General features: G+C 42.9%; 1 protein-coding gene across 5 annotated transcripts in view; it reads left to right on the top strand.

Moving 5' to 3' along the window:
• Nucleotides 1-21811, top strand: part of LNX1 (ligand of numb-protein X 1) — a 126634-nt gene that overhangs the window by 79589 nt on the left and 25234 nt on the right. For 4 of the 5 annotated variants that reach the window (XM_053404416.1, XM_053404418.1, XM_053404420.1 and 1 more), the window contains 6 exons: nt 6587-6828; nt 8878-9027; nt 13058-13198; nt 15943-16145; nt 17858-18229; nt 20907-21041. In XM_053404416.1, coding sequence (XP_053260391.1) covers nt 6587-6828; nt 8878-9027; nt 13058-13198; nt 15943-16145; nt 17858-18229; nt 20907-21041 — 1243 coding nt within the window. The remainder of the gene's footprint in view (nt 1-6586; nt 6829-8877; nt 9028-13057; nt 13199-15942; nt 16146-17857; nt 18230-20906; nt 21042-21811) is intronic. The other variant, XM_053404419.1, reaches the window with a different exon arrangement.

Consider the following 21811-nt stretch of genomic DNA (forward strand, 5'->3'; position numbering starts at 1 on the left):
TTGTGTATTGGCTCAAGCTTCCCAAATTGGCATCCCTGAACAAAGAGGAGGTTTTAGATGGCATTGAGATGGTAAGAAACCCATTGGGACCTGATATAATCCGAAACTTGTAGAAGCACTGCAAGGTTAACACGAAATGTCAAAGGAAGTATAGAAAGAAGGAGTACGTCATCACAGCTCAGTGTTCAGAGAGGCATGCCAAGGTTTTTGAATGTTCAGCATGAATGTATAATACTAGCAGGATGCTCACAAAATTCTAGGACTGTGAAGGGAAATGTAGCTCCGTTGCACATAAAATGTCCTAGATTTAATTCTGGCATCTCTAGGTTGGGGTTGGAACAGACTCCAGTCTGTACTCTGGAGAGTCGCTACCAGTCAGTGTAGTCAGTATTGAGCTAAATGGACCAGTGGCTTGTCCCTAAAATAGGCTATAGTTTCTAAGTACAAGAAGGGCTTCCACAGAATCATTGAAGCTTATTCTGTAACTCCTGTAACACAGGCGCATATCTTTGCTAATTTCAGTTTGCAAGAACACAGGTTTCTTATACCAGATCCATCTAGCCAAGCATAATGCTAAACAGTGGTGTAGTGTTTTGTTCATGAATCTGGGGCTTGCACCGTGGCTGCAAGGAAGGGATTGGAAGCTTTTGCTTCCACTTTCAGCTAGTCACAGTTTAGTGTTGTATTGGAACCCTAAACTGCACTTAATCTTAACTAGAGTTTAGAGGAACAAGTGGACTTTACAAACCACAGTTTGAGACTAATGTGTTTCAGTAAACTGTAGTTAAGACTGACCACACTTTATTGGAGGGGTTTTTTTGTGGACTAATGATAAAATGTAATTAGCTGTCCTGGAGAAGGAGGGACGAGGAAACAGGCAAGCCTGAGGTCTGTGCACATAACACTAAACGGAATTCAGTACTGAGTCTAAACTAGATCAATAGATAGTGATTGGTTGGTGGAGATGCTGTTAAGTCTGGGGTTATGGTTGTGGCAGCACCAGTGGCATTAAAGCCATGCATGTTCCATCCCAAGCCACAACACAGAGAGTTCTTTTTGCTGTACTGAATACCTTATGCAAACACAATGATACTCTATTTTCACCGTTTACCTTTTCCACATTTGGCCCTGCAAACTGCTTTTGACAGTCCTTTCTGTACAGTTTGGAATATGTTGTTGGAAAAAGGGGTATCCTCCCACCAAAATTAAGAACTTTCCAAAATCTACATGTTGTTGACTGGATATAAAGCTTTGCTGGATATGAGAAGCTAGTTGCACAATTTCTCTGAATTTTGATCTAAATCGTTTGGATTTAAAGTTTGGCTCCCCCCCTAAGAAATGGTTCCGTTTCCCACCCTACCCAAGGGATTGTAGAATAACACAGACTCATGCCCAATCAAGCAAGACATTAGAAGCTTTCAGATTATATTGGCAATGTATTGTGAAACAGCCATGCATTTTAAGAGCATATGTTCCAGTTTCTTATTTTTTAATACTTCATAATAACTATAGCAATATTATCTTCATGGGACAAACAGGCACACCCTCTCTTGCTTTGTTTTTTTAAGTAAAGATGATTGAGCCTTTTGGCATCCATCCCTTCGGCCTGTAGCCTGTGGTGCATTGACTGATAATACAGGAGGCTTTGCAGGCATAATCACATATCCTTAGCTGTTGCAGGAGTAGGGTACAATACCTCTGCTATTGGTCACAAACAACATCTTGCTGGGGCAGAGGTTGGTGCTGTGTAGTAGAAAATAAGCAGGGAAGTTCTAGCTCTTTGTTGTTTAGTCATTTAGTCGTGTCCGACTCTTCGTGACCCCATGGACCAGAGCATGCCAGGCACTCCTGTCTTCTACTGCCTCCCGCAGTTTGGTCAAACTCATGCTGGTAGCTTCGAGAACACTATCCAACCATCTCGTCCTCTGTCGTCCCCTTCTCCTTGTGCCCTCCATCTTTCCCAACATCAGGGTCTTTTCCAGGGAGTCTTCTCATCTCACGAGGTGGCCAAAGTATTGGAGCCTCAGCTTCAGGATCTGTCCTTCCAGTTTACACATGCCTTTTTCCTCACACTACAGGGATAATATCACTGGCCTCCCTTATAGATTGTGAGGATTGCTGAGGTGATGCATATAAAGCTTTTTCATGTTGCAGAGCTTGAATTGGAGACCACATGATCCATTGATGAGGCTGAGATAGATGCTGACACACACACACACACACACACCCCGACATCAGAATGACAGCATTCCTCCCTATTTATTTACAATTCACTTTTGGGGAAGCAAAATGAGGAACCTGTTAGGGACCAAACAGCTCAAACCAAGGACATGAGTGCTTTCTTACCTGTGCACCAAGCTGCAGGAACTGATGACCCAAGCTGCTTCTCATTCACACTAATGTGGCAGGTATTAATGGGCCCATGGCCAGGCAAATAACTGTTGAGGACACAACATCAGTGCGATCATGTCTGGTCAGACATTATGTCTACCTTATGACTGCACTCATGTGGGAACGCTGCCAGAGGAGGTGCTTCTCAAACTATTTGATGTGATGCATCAGCCATTTCCTCCAACCCAATGTGCCAGAGACCAATACCATATTTGGTCCCTGAAGCATCCCACCCAACCTGAACTGTGGTGGAGTTGTTGATGACCGGCAGCTGATGGTTTGCAGTACTGGTTTTCAGCATCTGAATGATCTTCCTTTTGAACCAAGGACAAATAAAAGCTGTTGATGGGCACTGCCAGAGATGCGATGCTGTTCAGTGGCAGAAATATTATTAGTAGTGTCATTAAGTTGTTTCTTAATGGCCTGTTTTGGAAGGCAGACAATTAAGCCATATGGAAATTAAGCAGGAACTGTTCCAATGTGATCAAACTTACCCATGCACCACTGTTCTTTTTAAGAGAGGAATTCATTGGCTTAATCCTGTTTTCTTTTTTCTAAGCAGTGTCAGCATAAGTAGTCTCTGAAAGGCAGCAGTAGCTGCTGTGGCAGATAGTGTTATACGTTTGAGGTACAAATGTTTGTCTGAAAGGAGTAATGCATGTTCCTGAGGCTTCCCACCATATAAATAAACAACAAAATAGTAGTTATTTGCAGTGGCTTACATATGGTGTAAGGGACGCGGGTGGCGCTGTGGGTTAAACCACAGAGCCTAGGACTTGCTGATCAGAAGGTCGGCGGTTCGAATCCCCGCAACGGGGTGAGCTCCCGTTCCTTGGTCCCAGCTCCTGCCAACCTAGCAGTTCGAAAGAACATCAAAGTGCAAGTAGATAAATAGGTACTGCTCCGGCGGGAAGGTAAACAGTGTTTCCGTGCGCTGCTCTGGTTCTCCAGAAGCGGCTTAGTCATGCTGGCCACATGACCCGGAAGCTGTCTGCGGACAAACGGTGGCTCCCATGGCCTATAGAGCGAGATGAGCACCGCAACCCCAGAGTCGGTCACGACTGGACCTAATGGTCAGGGGTCCCTTTACCCTTTACATATGGTGTAGGGATGTGGGTGGTGCTGTGGGTTAAACCACAGAGCCTAGGACTTGCCGATCAGCAGGTCGGCGGTTTGAATCCCCGCAACGGGGTGAGCTCCCATTACTCAGTCCCTGCTCCTGCCAACCTAGCAGTTCGAAAGTACGTCAAAGTGTAAGTAGATAAATAGGTACCGCTCTGGCAGGAAGGTAAATGGCATTTCCGTGCGCTGCTCTGGTTCACCAGAAGCGGCTTGGTCATGCTGGCCACATGACCCAGAAGCTGTACGCCGGCTCCCTCGGCCAATAAAGTGAGATGAGCACCACAACCCCAGAGTCGGTCACGACTGGACCTGATAGTCAGGGGTCCCTTTACCTTACATATGGCGTACATGAGAGTTGTCACCAACATTTAGTCTAAAGTTACTTTCAAAATAAGTGCAGTGGTTCTTGACTAGGAAAAACATCATAATCATTCTACTTAACGTTTGTATAGCACTTTGCTGTGTTCAAAGTGTTGTGCATGCATTCTTTAGTTGTAATCCGCACAACAATCCTGTAAACGTTACAAAGTAAATATAAGTCAGTGCTTTAGATGGAGGGACTTCAGCTAAGGTATAGAGTGTCTTGCCTAGCAACTCCTAGTGAAAACACCTTTTCATGTGTCGGTGACAGATGCTTGTAGGAGCATCCTTCACAGGCACCGAAAAGGGGCGCTACTAATTTCAGTGGCGGAGTGGACATTTGGAAGTAGCTGCCATGGAGCTTAGGTGTGAGCCAGCCCTGAAAGGCAAAGAAAGAAGTGGCTGGTCAGAAACAGAACAGGGAGGAACAAGTTCAGCTAGGGAGCAGCACAGCAGAAAGCACTCTTCATTAGGCAGTTCGCTGGCATGCATTCCATACATTAAAGCAGCATTGTCTTATTAAGGGCTACCGCTGTTTCAGGAGTTCCTTCACAGAGGACATTTGTATGAAAGTCATTGGCTAACCTTAGCCAAGAGAACAATAACAGAAAAGAGAACAATAACAGAAAGTGGGGCAAGCCCATTAGAGACTGATTAAAAAGCGGAATTCATTGCAAGCAGGAGCATGTTTTGAACCTTTGCAGTGGCAGAATGAGGTTGGTTCTGGAGATAAGTGACAGGCAATTTCCTCAGAGTGGCCTGGTTTTTATGGTTATTGTGCGACTCTCATTAAGGATTCAATTCATCTTGAATGCTCCTCGTGGTGAGGCAGTCAGGCATTTCTCAGAGTGTGAAAACCGTGTGCTCATGCATGAGCAAGAGAGAATTTTTTTGCCGTAGAGGATTGCAATAAAATTCACAATAAGCTGTGAAAATGACTGTGTGTGTACGCATTTGAATAACATTTGTTTAAATTCTGGGTCTTCTGAGCCATGTTGCTGTCTCTTTGCAGACTCAGCCTTTGAATTGGTGAGTTGCAAGTTGTGTAGCTATGACCGTTCACTCTCCCGTCTCAGAATCTTGTGGAGTTCTTCCAGTCGTCTCTTCCAGCTGCAATTCCCAGAGTGGTCCCTTTTCCCAGGGAGCTCTGAGGGTGTTTGTTTGTCACCATCAAGCAGTGTATGAATTTTATGAAATTAAATAAATAAATAAATAGTTAAACTATCAAGATCACTCCCATGGGAGACAGGGATGCCTATCAACTTAGATGGCTTTGAAAGAGGATATACAAATTCATTGAAGATAAGGCTGTCCATGAAGATGACTATGCTTTGCCTCACAATTGGAGGCAGCATGCTACCCATTACTTGCGCTTGGCTTCTGCTTGGGAGCTTCCCATGGGCAGCTGGTTGGCTGCAGTGTGAACAGGATGCTGGGCTAAGTGGGCCTGATCCAGCAGCCTCTTCTTATGTCCTTGCACTAAATTTAAAAAAGAGTTATGTTGTGTGTGTGTGTGCGTGTGCGCACACATGTGTACTTATGTGTATATATTCATAATAACCAGATGTGTAGGTGTGCTTGGGAATAATGCATGTGGCTGTGGGAAGAGGGACTGTCCCTTTGTCCCTCCTTAAATGGTGCCCCTGCATTGCCTGCCTTCTTGCTTTTCTTGCCATAGAATCATGGAGTTGGAAGGGCCCCTGAGGGCCATCTAGTCCAAGCCCCTGCAATGCAAGAATCTTTCACCCAACGCAGGGCTGAAACCTACAACCCTGGGATTAAGAGTCTCACCCTCTGCCGACTGAGCTACGGAGCTTGAAAATGAGCATATGACCAGAGGGCAGGTGGGGAGCCTACGTGGGAGAGACTTTTGTTACCAGGCCTAAACCTATGACCGTCCGAAGCATCCCAACTCTCACTAAGAGGCAGGTGGATCAACAAGGAAGGCCTGTTTCAGTGAGCTTATGGGAAAGCCTTTTGCAAAGGCGGTGGGAACACTGAATCTGGAAGGCAGATGCAACGGCGCTCGCAAAGTGACGGCTGCTATGACAGACACTGTTTGTCATGGTGTCGAGCCCAGCAGCCTCCTATGTGTGTGGCTTTTTCTTTCCCCAAACGTAAGCTGACATAGACAAGCTTTCGTGTCTCACACTGCCCTCTTTCATTAGCCAAAGACAAAGAGCTGATTATAGGCTCCGTTCTTTGTTGTGATCAGTCACCTGCCTCTCTGTTTCCTATGCAGTGGAACTGCAGCCACAAACAGGCCTGTGTTGCTAGAATGGGGCTCTTCATCAAAAAGTAGATTTTTCACGTGAATTAATAACTTAATCCATTATGATTAGATGTCCCCTTCCCCTTCCCTCTCCTATTTAGTTCTGGGAAAACATGACATGCCAAAAATCTTTTCATAGTGTTGCTCACTGTCCAGTCTAATTTATTGTTTAATAAAATGAATTCATGTTAACTGCTGGGCCTTGTTACTGTTAACTTAATATGATGAAAGCTAACAGTCTGCTCAGAAAACTGAACATGGTAAGATAGAGTCATCTTTTCTTTTTTCTGTCCTATGTTGTTTCTGGTCAAACAGTTTTTGTGATTTCGCCTCATTAAAAAAAATAAAGAACCCCCGAACACTATTGTTTGTCTCCATTTGCCTCAAGTAGATCTGAACCGTTTTCACAACATGACGTTTCTCTTTCCCTTCTTTGTTTAGGTGTAAAGGAGCATCTCATTACGGCCTTACCAAGGAACGAAAACGGCGTTCGCAGGATGGATCTCCTGATTCTAATGCCCCTTTAACTGTAGCTGCCCTTGGCCCTGAGCTCTCTGCTTCTGCCACCATCGCCTTAATGACAGATGAGCCAGGCCTAATCAATCCAGCCTTTAGCACCACCTCAGAAGACAGCCAGTCAGGAGCCACCTCTGCAGATCTCCACAGAAGCAACCAAACTAGAAGTAAGAACCAGAGAGAAGCTCCTCAGATTTTGCCCCCTTCTCCCTGAATGACCCCTCTTCTGCCACATTTACTTGTCAGAAGACATTTCATACTTTTGGGGAGCAGAAAAAACCTGATATTAAACTGTGGGGGTCTTGAGATCCTAGCAAAGCAATCTAGATCCCAGGGTTGGGTTTTTGGGGGGTTGGGTCTGTGCTGGCACCAAATGGTGGGGACAGAGTGCCTTAGGATCCAGTGAATTCATGCAAGCTCTGTTTCATCTCTGCCCTGCCTCCATGAATATCCCATCTTGGTGTTCTGTGCTGGCTATTGCTGGTGGCAACATTCCATGTACCACACTTACCATGAAAGCCATGGGAACCTCTATAGTGATTGACGCAACCCCCAGGCTGGTGTGTGCAAGTGCATCCTAACACCCTCCAGCAGCACAGATCAGGGGTTAAGGTTGCTCTATAAATCAGCTAATGGTCACACAATGTACAAAATAACACAAATTTTCGGTGGGAAAAGTGCTACCAATGTTCTAGACAACAAAAGCAGGAATTGGAGTTCTTGTTGGAAATACACTAAAAAGGATATACCAAGAGCTCAGGCCACAAGTTTCAATATAAGGAATAATTCCTACTCGAGAGTTGAAAAGAAAAACGTGTATATTCTGCTAAGAATAACAGTTAGAAGCTAATAGTAAATTTAAACACAACGTGTAAGTACGATAGTTTTAAGGTAAAACGTTTAAGTACAGAAATAATGTAGTTTCAAATATGCAGTAATATAGTATAAAGGTACATAAAATACCAGTACACAACAATTATTTTGTACAAGTCTCAATGGCAGTCAAAAGGAGTAAAGAATCAAATAGGGCCTTACATTTCTCTATTCATTTTGCATATATAGAGATGTCACAAAAGCAGCCACAAAAGCTTTGTAATACTGCGTTGGGGTGGTAGAATGAGAATAATGAGATGCACAAGCGGCACAAGAAGTGCAGGAACTTCTCAAGTCATGTGCCTTACCTGAACTGTCAAATACCGTAAAGATGTGAGTCACTTTGTATGTCTTTCACCTCCGCATATACTTCTGTGTGACATCTGGCAATACAGTCCCAGGTTTTGTTATGGGTTCTAGCTCGGTGTTATCTGAGCATCACATATCACTACATAACAATATCCAGTTTTCGGCATGCTTATCTGATCATGGGCCCACAGAATCTCTCCTTTTTATGAGTTATTACTGATACCATATGAAATCTGTGAACAAAATTGGAAACATAGAAAATTGCTGTCAAAAAAAGTGCCAAACGTTTTTGAACCAGAAAATGCACCAATTCAGGAAAATAGTCTACCCCTTCAGCAACCCACAAAAAAACATTGAAAAATCAGTTCAGCTTTTTCCTCACAGTAGTACTGGCTTATATATATTGTTAATTTTTATCTTTAAACTTGGAATGTGTTTGTTTATTATCAACCCTAAAGAAAAGGAGGAATGTGTTACGGATTCATTAGGCCACATTTATAATATTGGGTATTGTTTGAAGAATAACAATTTGGCCTTTGAAGACACATTGTTACGACTTAGTACTGCTTTTTGAAAATAAAGAGGATAATAGACTATTCCAGCAAATTCAGGGAAGGAGTAACAGCTTCTTGCAATGAAGACTCTCAATGCCCCCCCCCCCCCCGGTTTTCTTTTCTTTTTGCAATAATGTGACTTTGGCATGGCATTAATATTATTACAAATCCTTCAGTTATATGAACTACACTGGTCAGAGTGAAATTCTGCAGTGCCAGTGCAAAATTATTGCTTTTGGGGACTATTGTGGAATTGCTAATCAATATTAAGCCCTGCAAGTCCATTTTGGGGGACGACAGGTACAAAATAAGAGGGTGGGAGGATATATGTAACTGCAAAGCAAGGGCAAAAGTCTCTCTCTTTCTGTGTGTGTGTGTGTATTCCTTTAATAGTTCTCAGAACAAGTATTTAGGTCTTTATCCCAAACCTACATAATTTTATTCCTTTTAAAAATAAATCTCTCTCTCTCTTTGCTGCAGCTCGACATTTTGAACGTTCTTCTATAAGGAGCAGGTCTTTTAAAAAAATAAACAGAGCTTTTAGTGTTCTTCGGAGGACAAAAAGTGGGAGTGCCGTTGCTAACCACGCCGAGAGGGAGAGTGTTGACCATTTGGTTGCCTTGGAGGAAGGTAATAACTTTTATTCTTAAAATGTTGTCTTTTTAAATAGTTGATTGTTTAATTCTAACATGTGAAAACAGAAACTTTGTGGGAAATTGTATAGGAATCTTGTGAATGCTAAATTCTTGAGCCAGAAGTTAAATATGTTATTCTGTGCAACAAGCTCTATAGAAACTTATAATATAAAAAAATACTCCACCCATCTGGCTGGGTTGCTGTAACGTACCTTTCCTCACAGCTTTCACAAGACACTTTGTCATTGATTATGTCATCGGTGTGGGTGAACTTAGATTTCTGCTTAGTGTTTATTTCACTTTCCTTGGGGAAAATAAACTAAAAAAAAAAAAAAGATTCTTCACCATTAGAGGTGAGAATAGGTTTTCTTCCATGGATAGTGTACTACGTACAAGGGCCAGCACGCCTATGAGGCAGGCTGAAGCAGTTGCCTCGGGCGGCAACATCCCAATGACGCAGTTCTGCCTGCATCATTGGAGAAAAAGTTGTAGTGATGGCTTCAGAGTTCCAGAGAGATCATACTGGAACTTGGAAGCCACCATTGCAGCTCCCATGGCAGGGGTGCCACTAGCAGAACCTGGAAACTGCTACCACACAATCTCAGTAAGCTTGACTTTCACTGGGGTGAAGGCACCTTACCATTTTACCTCAGGCAGACGGTCTGCATGCATATGCCCCTGTACACATATAGCCAATTCCGTTCATCTATATCTTCCTCTTACTCCCTGATCCTAAAGCTATTACTGTACCTTTAATGCCAACAACATGGGAAGGTATTGAGGGATATACGGTATATATACAGCGGAATGGTATGTTTCCTATACAGCAGAGCTCAAAGGATTTATACACTTAGCACATCTGGTAGGAAGAATAAATGACTAATCAGAATTGGGCCTCATTTCATCTTCGATGTGGGACTGTGGAGACTGTGGTTTTGCAAGGAGAATTCTGGGAGGATTGTGGGTTTGAAGGAAACAACATTTAAGCAAGGCCCCAATTGCCTGTCGGCTGTCAGCTGTCACCATCTAGCTTCTAGAATCCTCCTGATCCATCAAAATTCGTGTTCATTTAATCCTGTCAAGGTTCAAGAGCTGGTTGTTTCTAAAATTATATTTCCTATTTCATGCTCTCGCTGAGGTCAGCTGCAGTTCAGATGGTTTAACTGCCAGTATTATTTTAACTTTCCTTTCGGTAGCTGTCAGCTTAGCTTCAGTTTATGTCTAGACGTATGTCCCCTGACAATCAACATTTAGTCAAAGTGTGATTTTAAAAGATCTAGGTTTGTCTCTTTTATCAAGGCCTACACAGAGAGATAGGGAAGGTAGAACCCCACAGGGAACAAGAAGCAACATTAACAGCTGCCCATGCAAGAGCAGCCTTGAGACACCAGTAAGATATGAGAAGTAGCAGGCTCTTCATTTTAGGAACCTCCGTTGCATATGTTTGTGAGGCCCTGGCCCTGTCCTGTGCCTTCTTGATCTTCTGCCTGTTTTCCATTTCCTTTTCTCCATCACACTGCAATTCAGAGACTGTTTCTCTGCTAAAGTAAGGTGGGATGGGAAATTAATGGGAAATGAATTTCTGAGGTGTTTCTGCTGACAGGAATTAGTCATAGAATCATAGAGTTGAAGGGACCCCAAGGGCCGTCTAGTGCAACCCCCTGTAATGCAGGAATCTCAGCTAAAGCATCCATGACAGATGGCCAACCAACCTCTGCTTAAAATCCTCCAAGGAAGGAGGGTCCACCACCTCTTGTGGGAGTCTGTTCCACTGTCGAACAGCTCTTACTGTCAGAAAGTTCTTCCTGATGTTTAGTCAGAATCTCCTTTCTTGTAACTTGAAGCCGTTGGTTCAAGTCCTGCCCTCCAGAACAGGAGAAAACAAGCTTGTAGTCCTATCCTGTGAATGCTCACAAACACATCAATGCCCACCCATGCCAACAATGTAACACACACAGACTCTCTCTCTCTCTCTCTCTCTCTCTCTCTCTCTCTCTCTCTCTTCCTAGTCACACCTGCAGTTTGGTGGTGGCCACAGTGGGTGACCGTGTCAGTTTCAGCAGCAGTTTCTGTGGCAGCACTGCATAAGCTGCTGCCACTGTGACCAAAGCAGTTTCGTTGGCGCCTTCTGCGGTGGTGCTGAGCAAGCCCCTGCCATTGAGAGGTGGTCAGAGTTTTCCAGAACAAGAGACAGCACCCCTATCTGCTCAGATCTTTTGCCAGCACTTTAGAGCATACAGAACATTTCCCCTGTTTGTGGAGCACACTGACCACTCATCAATGGCAGTAGCTGTATGCTGCTTCAGAAGTCAGCGAAGCCATGGTCAAACCAGCTATGGTGAAAAGTGGTATTATTTTTGAGGGGTTGGTGGGCCAGGTCAGACCAGATCCCCATTCATGTAAATCAAGGTTTCCCAGACTTTTGGACTACAACTCCCATCATCCCTAGCTAGCAGGACCAGTGGTCAGGGATGATGGGAATTGTAGTCCAATTGGAGACTCAAGTTTGGGAAACTGCTGTAAATCATTCCTAATCATCATTCCTGATGTCCACTGGTCCCTCTGAAACTTTATGTGGTGGGTGTCAAACTATTGCCACTCTTGTCTTTATACATGTTTCCTGTTGTGGCAGAAATTAGACTTCACTCCTTTATTTTTAACCAGTGCTATTCAAATGAACATTTTCTAGTACAATCAAGATACTGATTCAGAAGTCTGGTATCAATTTTATAATGTCCCTGTAGATGGAATAGGCTGAACTAAGAGCTTATCCACACTTCTGCGTAGAAAACATGAGTCTGGGTGGTTTTCCACTTCCCATGAGTCAAAGCAGTTTTGCCCCTGCTCCACTCCTTTCACAGGGAAAACCTGCTCTTTAGCTCTATAATAGGAAGAACATCAGTCTGGACAAAAACGAAATTTCCGTTTGTATCGACTGAGCAACATTAATTCTGAACATTTATTTGCAAAGGACTGGCTTGAAATTTGTTCCAGAAGACAATGAGCACATAGCCTAACAATCTTCACTGAATTCAGAGAGCATACACACCACATTTCATCACAAAGATAACTTCTAGAAACAAACAACTATTTGCCTGGAAATTCAGGTCCATGTGTATGGGATATATGGAGATGACTGATACAAACAGAAGAAGGCATATGAGACATGAGAACAGAAAACTGTAACAGACCAGATAGTTTATGCTGGAGACTGGTCAAAATCTGGACCAGACAGGCTTGTGGATGGAGTTTTGATCCTGGGATAGAGTTTGCAACCCAAATATGGCAAAACCCTGTTAGTTAGCAATCTCAGTGGAGCTGACAGATGACTTGGTGATAAGCAGAGCATAAATAGCCAGATAACAGAAGAAATCTGGTGGGATTTTGACTGTTTAAGATAAGTCATTGATTTAGCTTGCCTGTACAAAGCAGAAAGAGGAGCAGAGAAAAGGGAAATGTGATTAGTTATCTGACTAAGTAGGATCTTAAATTCAAGGAGGTATTTTTAACTTGGAAGCAATCACATCTAAGTAATTCTACCCAAACTATTTTTGAAAAGATAAGTGTATCATGTGACCAGTAATTGTTTTTTTTAAGTAGTGGATATTAAAAAGGCAAAATTGTTCAGAGAATCCACTTTAGTAAAGAATATGTGCAAAGTGTTTTCGCTGCCTCTGTAAAATAAATCGTAGGAAATACAACATCAATACATCTTGTTGAGACAAATGTGTCAGTAACAATTATGTCAATGCAGGTTCCACTTTAGATATAACTTTTAGACCCAGCTTTTGGGTTGCTAGTTCCATTCCTTCCTGCCCGCTGTTTCACAATCTCCTGAATTTGGAATATAGTTAACAGAAACCAAGAAGGGTGTCTTAGCCATGCTTTTAAACAATAAATTAATTGCAACACACAAGTTTTCTTTCTGTAGAGGTGTTCCCTGAAGTAAGGACTTGACATATTCTTCAGGAAAGCAGTACACCAGATATTTCTGCATGGAGATGATGTTTTATTATTATTGACAGATCCAGTGCACCCCGCCCCACAAACACACGCAGCAAAATCACGAAGCAGAATCGGCAAAAGCAAGACAGAAAGTATACTTCTCTCTAGGTTTGGCAGTTCATCGCTATGTAAGAGATGGAAGTTTGAGGGGACAAAGCAAGGTATGCGATGGTTAGGATTTTCCTTTAACTGGAAGGCTTTTCAAAACGGGATGAAAAGTAGCTAACAAGAAGAATTAGAACACCAGAGAAAGGAAAACAAGGCTCTTGGGAATGGCATTTAGAATGAAGCCCATTTCTGTCAGTAGGTAAGAAATGGAGGCACTTGATCTAGTTGGCAATATCAGCATGTGTATCAGTGTGTATCTGAAGAAGTGTGCATGCACACGAAAGCTCATACCAAGAACTAACTTAGTTGGTCTTTAAGGTGCTACTGGAAGGGGGAAAATTTTTTTTGTTTGTTTTGACTATGGCAGACCAACACGGCTACCTATCTGTAACTGAAATATCAGCATATGTTTGCATCCAAATGCCACTATTACTATACTGGAGTTAATTATTGCTGGTAGTTTTGAGTTTAACTGGTTATGGAAATGCCTTCCTTTGAATGTTAGAGCTGATTTGCACTTGTAGGTCATCAGAATGTGGTGGTATCCTTGGGCAGCTGCCAGGCCTCTGTGTTCCAGCAGGGCCCATTGCCAATGCCTTCCCTGAGACCTCTGATCAGCAGTGGGTGGGGTGAGACACCGTGTTAATTTCCCTCCATTTTAATTTCCCCAGTGTAGTAGTGCTTCAGGGCACTTTGGGAAATTAAAATACTGGCTTGACACCCGGTGCTGATTGGAGAGCTGCTTCTAACTGCCAAATAAGGCCATGGGCAGGCTTTGCTGACATACGAGGGACCACATCTCCTCAGGCTACCTCAAACTTAGAAGAACCAGCCTCCCTTACATGACAATACTTACAAAGTTAAGGTGTGAGTGTGTCAGACTTGTGTTGATAAACATTTACAGTAGAGGTACACTCATTGGGAATTATTATTATTATTATTATTATTATTATTATTATTATTATTATTAACCTGCCCATCTGGCTGAGTTTCCCCAGCCACGCTGGGCGGCTCCCAATTGAATATCAAAAACACAATACAGCATTAAACATTAAAAACTTCCCTAAACAGGGCTGCCTTCCGATGTCTTTTAAAAGTAGGATAGCTGTTTATTTCTTTGACATCTGATGGGAGGGTGTTCCACAAGGCAGGCACCTCACCTCACAGTGAGGTAACTGCCAGAAGGCCCTCGGAGCTGGACCTCAGTGTCTGGGTGAATGATGGGGGTGGAGACGCTCCTTCAGGTATACAGGACTGAGGCCGTTTAGGGCTTTAAAGGTCAGCACCAACACAGGGAAACTGGGATTGCCTGCGGCTCTCTGTTGAGTGTCCACTCTGGAAAACCTCAGATGAAACAACTAGCAGTGGCAGATAAGGGAAATATGAAATCTGAGTGTTTATTATGACATAATAACTGGAGCTGTACTTGCTCTTGTTAATACACATAACACTGCTGTTGGCAACCTATAGATTTGAAGTGCATTCTTTCCCTCAAAGAATTCTGGGCATTCTAGTTTGTGAAGGATCATTGAAAATTATAAATCTCTGAGGCGTAAACTACAAAGACCAGAATTCTTTCAGAGGGAAAATGAGGATCGAATGTGCTTCAAAGAACTAGGTTTCGTCACTGAATTTTGCAATTGAAACTTGGGTAGTTTCAATCAGTCGTCTGATTTTCAGCACTTTGAATAGGGGAAAGGATTGGGTGAGGGTGAATCTTCAGTAAGTGATTTTGTTTCAGCTAGCTGCTAGACAGTTTTCTGTGAAATTCAAGGTTTCACATTGCATTTTGGTGGTAGTACTGGATCCTGTCATTGAGGCCTTCCTCTAGCCTTGGAACAATAAAGGATTTAATATGGCAACATTAAAGTGAGATGTTTTCTTTGAACTGGCTTCGGATAGATGCACAAGGCCAGTTTTATCATACAGCAAGACCTGAAGCACCTGGGATGACCCAATTGAAGAAGTGTCCCAGTATACTAGATGTAGTTTGCAAGTATGAGATATTGCACTCCCTATGATGTGACTTGTTTCCACAAATACTCAGAATGCACCTCAGTATTCACTGCAGTATCTCAGGAGATAATGGGGATATAGGCAGCTTGCATGAGGGATGCTTCTCCTAGAGTGGCAAAAATCCCTTCAGACTGGTCCTGCTAATACTTCAGACTCATATACATCTGTTGTCCAGCTGTTTCTCCTAACTTTCAGTATTCCTTGTACTCTGTACCTGTTCTCATTAGCTGTGCCTCACTGTGTTAGGGATTGCTGGAAATTTTTAACTCTGTGAAGGATAAAGTAACAGTGCCCATAATTTCTTGAGAGATAGAGAACGTGTTTTGAATGTGCTTTAAGGGTATTGTATGCACAGCCAGAGAAGGGCTTTTACCAGAATGTGATCACAGAACTGGGTTCTCTAAAGCATACTGCTGAAATTTTCTTGTATATTTGTGTCCTCTGCATAGCATTGTTGTGCTGTGTACTATGGAATCATTAGGCTGACAGAGGAAGTTGCTTTATGTAAGGAGAGATGTCCGAGACAACAACTGATTTTAAAAAGATGAAGATTAGCATGCATTATTTTGGCTTAGGGGGGAAAAATCCTTCTTGCACCATGAACCGAATGGATGTAATCTCTTACCCCTTTTAACATACAGCAGATCTGTTAATGCCTAGTTGGGTCAACTGTGCAAAGCTCCATGTTCTATGGCTAGATTTCTTTAAAACAAACAAACAAAAAAAGCAAAAACCAGAGATCTGTATTCTGAATAAAGGCCTTTTCTCTGTGTGTTTTCAGTCTTCCCAAGGCTATACCACCTCATCCCAGATGGTGAAATTACCTGCATTAAGATCAGCCGCAGTGATCCCAACGAAAGCCTTGCCATTCGGATTGTGGGAGGCAGCGAAACGCCATTGGTTCACATCATCATACAGCACATCTACCGAGATGGAATCATTGCCAGGGATGGAAGGTTGCTGCCAGGGGACATGATACTAAAGGTACACTCTCAATGGAGGTGGATGCTAATGTGAGGAGACTTTTAATAGTGTACGTAGAGACACTGCTTTTATGTAAAGGCATAGCTGTCAAGTGTCCCTTATTTGGTGGGACAGTCCCTTATCCCAGCGCCATGTCCCGCTGCTGTCCCTTATTGATGAGGCTTCATTTGGCCGCTGGCTGGGCTTTCTGCCTTTGGCTTAGAGGGGCTCAGAAGTTGAACATACCTGTGCCCGGAAAATCCCTTATTTTGGCTGCTGATCCCTTATTTCCGAGGCTGCTGGTCCCTTATTTTCAAATCTGTAAGTTGACAGCTATGTGTAAAAGTTCCTAATTCAGCTTGAGGACATGGCAAACAACATTCCTTGCCTGCACAGAAGAGGAAGGGGTGACAGGAAGAAGACATAAGGAAGAGCAGCATCTTTCTGTTTACTGGTGTGGATTCATTTTGAAGTCAAACCAATGAGTTTCAGCAGCAATCCTTCACCTAGTTAATGCAAAGTTATTTGTATTTAATATGCTTTGTGTTGGATCGTTGTGGACTCAGTAGGCCTAAATCCAGCTCTTCATCAGTCTCTCGTATTTCAGATTTGACTTGTGGTATGCTTGCCAAAATGGCTGACCACCACTGTATTAACAGAAACGCCACCCCCCTTTACATGTGGTCACCTTAACTGAAGCAGTGCTGAGGAAACAACTCCCTGGTGCTGCTGCAAATACTTTTTCTCCAGATGTCGCAATGCTTAACTACTCTTAGGAGCCCTCACAGTGTATTGAGCTAAATAGAAGATCAGCAACGCTTTTCACCATGGAGAAAGCTCCCAATTTGGTAGGTTCCCTTCTCTGTGGCTTATTTTGCCGAAGGATGCATCCAGCCCTACTTCCGACTTTATAGCAGAAATTTGCTGTTCCTTACTCAGTTCTCATTCTCTGAGAGAAGGCTAAGTCAAGTTGCTGGAGAAAGAATGTATTTTCCACAGGGACTCGAGTCAGCGGGTCAACTGCATAAAACTGCATCTCTAAACCGTTGCTTGATTTATTTCCCTTATAGCAAATTTAAGTGCTAGAAGTATTAGCAGAGATAGGATTAAATCTCCTGTGAAAACAAACAATGAGAACCCCAATGAAACGTTGGTATAAAATGGCTGAAAGCCATTTCAAACATATGCGATTTCCTAAGTATTTAAAACTTGGGTTTTCTGCCTGCGTCCTCCTTCAGTCCCACTATTTATACTGTTTAGTGAAGATGTGGACCGTGATCAGTATCCATATTCTTTTATCATTCAGAAATCGAGGGCGGCGTGTTTCAATTATAGTCCACGTATCATTGAGGCAACAGATAAATACCAGAATGGGAGAGAAGGCAGGGTTAGTGGGGAATGGCAGCACTGGAAAAGGAGAAGCTGCTGGACTCAAAATTGAGATAGGCGAGAGGATATTGGAGCCTGAGGAGGAGCAGTAATAAAATTGAAAAATAGCCATTATGTCTGGAGATAATCAGCAGGAGAGGAAGAAAACAGTACAGTGTGTGCTGTCCTTGTGGGGAAAGGATATTATATAATGAAAACTTGGCTTCTTTTGAGGGAGGCAAATGCCACATGTCGCTATAACAGGAAGACATCTGTACGAGTAGGTCTTTCTGTCTGGCAGTGCCAGTTCCAATTAGATGGCCTTTTTTTTTTTAACCTTACTGGTTTGTGGTTCTGTCTTCCAGGTAAATGGCATAGACATCAGAAACGTGCCGCACAGCTACGCCTTGTCGGTCCTGAGGCAACCTTGCCAAGTCCTCCGGCTCACCGTACTCAGAGAGCAGAGGTACCGATGCCGAAACAGTGGACTTTCTCTGGACATTCCCTGCAACAGGGACGACAGTTTTCATGTGGTTCTGAACAAAAGCAGCCCGGATGAGCAGCTGGGCATCAAGCTGGTCCGCAAGGCTGATGAGACTGGGGTGTTTGTTTTCAACTTGCTGGAAGGAGGCGTTGCCGCCCGCGACGGGCAGCTTCAGGAGAATGACAGGGTTTTGGCAATTAATGGGCACGATCTTCGATACGGAAGTCCAGAAAGTGCAGCCCAGCTGATACAGGTTTGACTCAACTTCCTCGCCATTTCTGAGCATATCTGATAAGCGGTGATACTTCAAGACATGAACTGCACACTTAGCAAGAGAAAGCTGTTCCACTTCCACTCTTGCCAAGTTAACTATGCTCCCTAAGTGCAATCCATTTGCTAATATTGGTGGGAAAGTGGAGATGATTTACTAAATGTCATCAAAGGGACCTCTAATTCCTGCGGAGTATTGTGACAATATTTCATTAGAACGAATACACTACTAATCTCATTCAGTGAGACGTATTCCTAAAGCTTTACAAATCATTCCTAAATTAGCAATGTGGAATTTTATTTTTACAAAAGTGCTTCCAGCCTGCTCTTTATTGTGTAGGTGGGTAACGTCATCTGAGATTCTGGCCTGTTTCCCATACTGAAGTACATAGATGTATGATGATAGCAGGTTTGAAGCTTTAGCTAGGTCCACCCGTTCGTGGAAGCAAGTCGCAAAATGTGGAGATGGACCACCAGCTTAGATGGCTTTTAAAAAGGGCTAAAGAAAGTCATGGGAGACATGGCTATCAGTAGCTACTAATCATAAGGGCTGTGTAGTCTCCTCCAAGAACTGAGCCAGTATGTCTTTGATTGCCAGTTGCTGGGAAATTATATTGGGGGAGAGGGCAATTGCCCTCATGTCCTAAGGGCTTCTCATGGGCATTTAGTTAGCCACTGTTAGAATCAGGATACTCTTGTTATGTTCTGAAGCCAAACATAGCAGTTTGGCTTTATGGTGGTAAAAATGACCCAGTCTCCATGGTACCTTGGTTCCTGAACGGCTTAATGATGAACAAATCGGCTCCCGAATGCCACAAACCCAGAAGTAAGTGTTCTGGTTTGTGAACGTTTTTTGGAAGCCAAACATCCGTTTCGGCTGTCGGCATTGTTTCCGGGGCCAATCAGCCAATCAGAAGCCACGCCTTGGTTTTTGAATCTTTGGGAAGCTGAACGGACTTCCAGAAAGGATTGAGTTCGAGAACCAAGATACCAGTGTGTGTGTGTGTGTGCATGTGTTGATGTGCGTGTGCATGTGCATGTGCATCAAAGGGAATACCCTACTAGAGGCTAGTATTTCAAATTATCCTTAGATTTATGAAAAGATCAAGAGTGCTTTGTAAGCAGAAAGAGTCCATGTGTGTGCATGTGCACCCACTGAACTTGAAAGAATCCACAGAAATGTTTAATAATGCAGTTGAAGCCCTTACATTTTCTTACTTAAAGGGGGGGAAAGAAGCAAACTGATGGAGAAATGCGGAAAAACTGTACTTAATATTGAACGAATGAGAGACCAAAACTGACAGATTCAGCCTAATTTAGTTATGGTCATCTTGAGCAAGATTGGGAGTTGACTTAGTCACAGCATTGATCCAAATCCTAAGGCTGTTAGTGATTCCACCACTGATTGAAATTAACGGGACATAAGTAAGTGGCCATCCAATTTCAATGAGGCTTACACATGACTAACTTTCTCTTGATTTGGGCCATTATCTTTATCTGCAAAGGGGGCATAATAGCCCCCTGCCTCCCCTTCTGAGGTAGTCCATTCCACTGTTGAACAGATCTTATTGTCAGAAGGTTCTTCCTAATATTTATCAGAATCGCCTTTCCTGTATTTTGAATCCATCGGTTTGGGCCCCACCCTCTGGAATAGCAAAAAACAAGCTTGCTCCATCATCCATGTGATAGCCATCTTCAAATATATGAAGAGCTATCATGTCACCTCTCAGTTTTTCAAGTTCAGCCCCAATAATTCTCACTCAGACCCATGATATAGAAAGAACCATGAGATTTCAGAGAAATGCTTTATTTGAACTTCTGTCACTCCAACCGCACTTCGACCACCATGCACAAGCAGTTCATCACATTTGCAACTACTTGTAAATAAGCAGTTCATGAGGTAAACCGTAGATTTATCTCCATCTGACTTTATAATACATTTCATATTATTTCATATAGAATAGATCTCTCTATTAATTAGTTATTACACCACCAGCTGGTTTAGTTTCATATCATGCCTATGGCTTTAATCTAAATCTTTTTCAGACATCTGTTTTTAGTTACAAGACAATACTGTGACTATGTGGATTTAAAGTTCAGATGCCGATATTCCTATACGATGGCATGCCATAAAAGCCCAGGATAGAATTGTGGGTGGGTTTGTATTAATAATACAAATGAATGGATGCAGAGCTAGATCCAAACGTTACATTTAACTTCTGCCTTTTGTGTTGTATTGACCAGGAGTTGCATTTTGCTTTTATATATTTCCAGTAGGGGAGCACCAGTCTTTTCTTCCTCTTCACCCCCCCCCCATTAATTTTTAGTTTTGCTCCCTTGTCCCACCTTTGTTGGCAGCAAAAGTCTGACAAAAAAAGGAGCGGTAAGTTAATAAAAAACATCCTCTGTCCAGTTAGTAAAAAAAAACAAACCCACAATGCAAAAAAGACTTAAAAAAATTAAATAGGCCACTGATTACTTAATATTACAAATTGTTTGATGGATCTATCTACAGTGAAAAATATGTAGAAGTGGTATGATGGACTATAAGGAGTCATTAATAAAATCATTTAAAAATATTTGCATTCTCCCAGTCCTGAGAGATTTGCTTTTGCAACGGATTAACAAGCTGGGTTTGTTTCTCTTCTATCCGTACACAGGCTAGTCAGAAGCGAGTTCACTTCACTGTGTCTCGGCAAACCAGGCAACAGACTCCTGATATCTTGCAGGAGGCTGGATGGGATTACAATGGTAGCCACCAGCTCTTCCCCTCTCTGAGGAACAATCCTAACAAGGTGAGGCCTAGGACTCATTCCCCACATTGTGGTTTCTTCTGTGGAGGGGGCGGGGGGAAGAGGGTGTCTGGAACCCTGACTAATGTGTTAATGTCTCTAAGTATCCTCTCTGGACAGTATCACTGAAATGAGCACATTTTAGCTTTGCTGTGTAAACACAGAAACCTTGATCCTCTTTGTTTATACCCTGGGAAGTGCTGCTGTCTTGTGAATGGATGGCAGAGAGAGTGCAGGGGGTGAGAAGGAGGAAGTTGAAAGAAAACTAGGGCACAAAAAGTTTTATATGCATGTGTCCCTCGTGTATTCTATTTGCAACTGTGCTTTCCAGCAAAAACATAATGTACGTTAATAAACAACAACAAAGAGAAGCTTATCTCCACTTTCTCCATCTGGAGGAGAGCATGAAGGCCAAAGCCGTTGCTTCAGAGATTCCTACCATCTGGTAAAAGATTAATAGGAGGACTGTCATCCTGTCAGTCAATTTTGGGGTTAACTGTTATCGAGAGGATTGTGAGGGTGGAGTTTCAACATGCTGCCAGTTTCTTGCCTGTCACAGCATCCATAGGAGGCCACTGCTGTGATTTACTAAATCCTAAAATAGGAAGCATGAGGGGCTATTTTTAAACAAACTCCTTTTTTCAGTGTGTAACTTATGACTTTGGATGCAGGACAATAAAGTCAGTCCTCATAAGGGAGCAGGGCTCCCATTACTCATACCTCAGGTTTGACAAACAGAGGTAAGGATACTTAGTTAGCATCCTGAGGGAGAG

The sequence above is a fragment of the Podarcis raffonei genome, chromosome 9 (genome assembly GCF_027172205.1).
Source record: "Podarcis raffonei isolate rPodRaf1 chromosome 9, rPodRaf1.pri, whole genome shotgun sequence".
NCBI classification, from domain to species: Eukaryota; Metazoa; Chordata; class Lepidosauria; order Squamata; family Lacertidae; genus Podarcis; species Podarcis raffonei.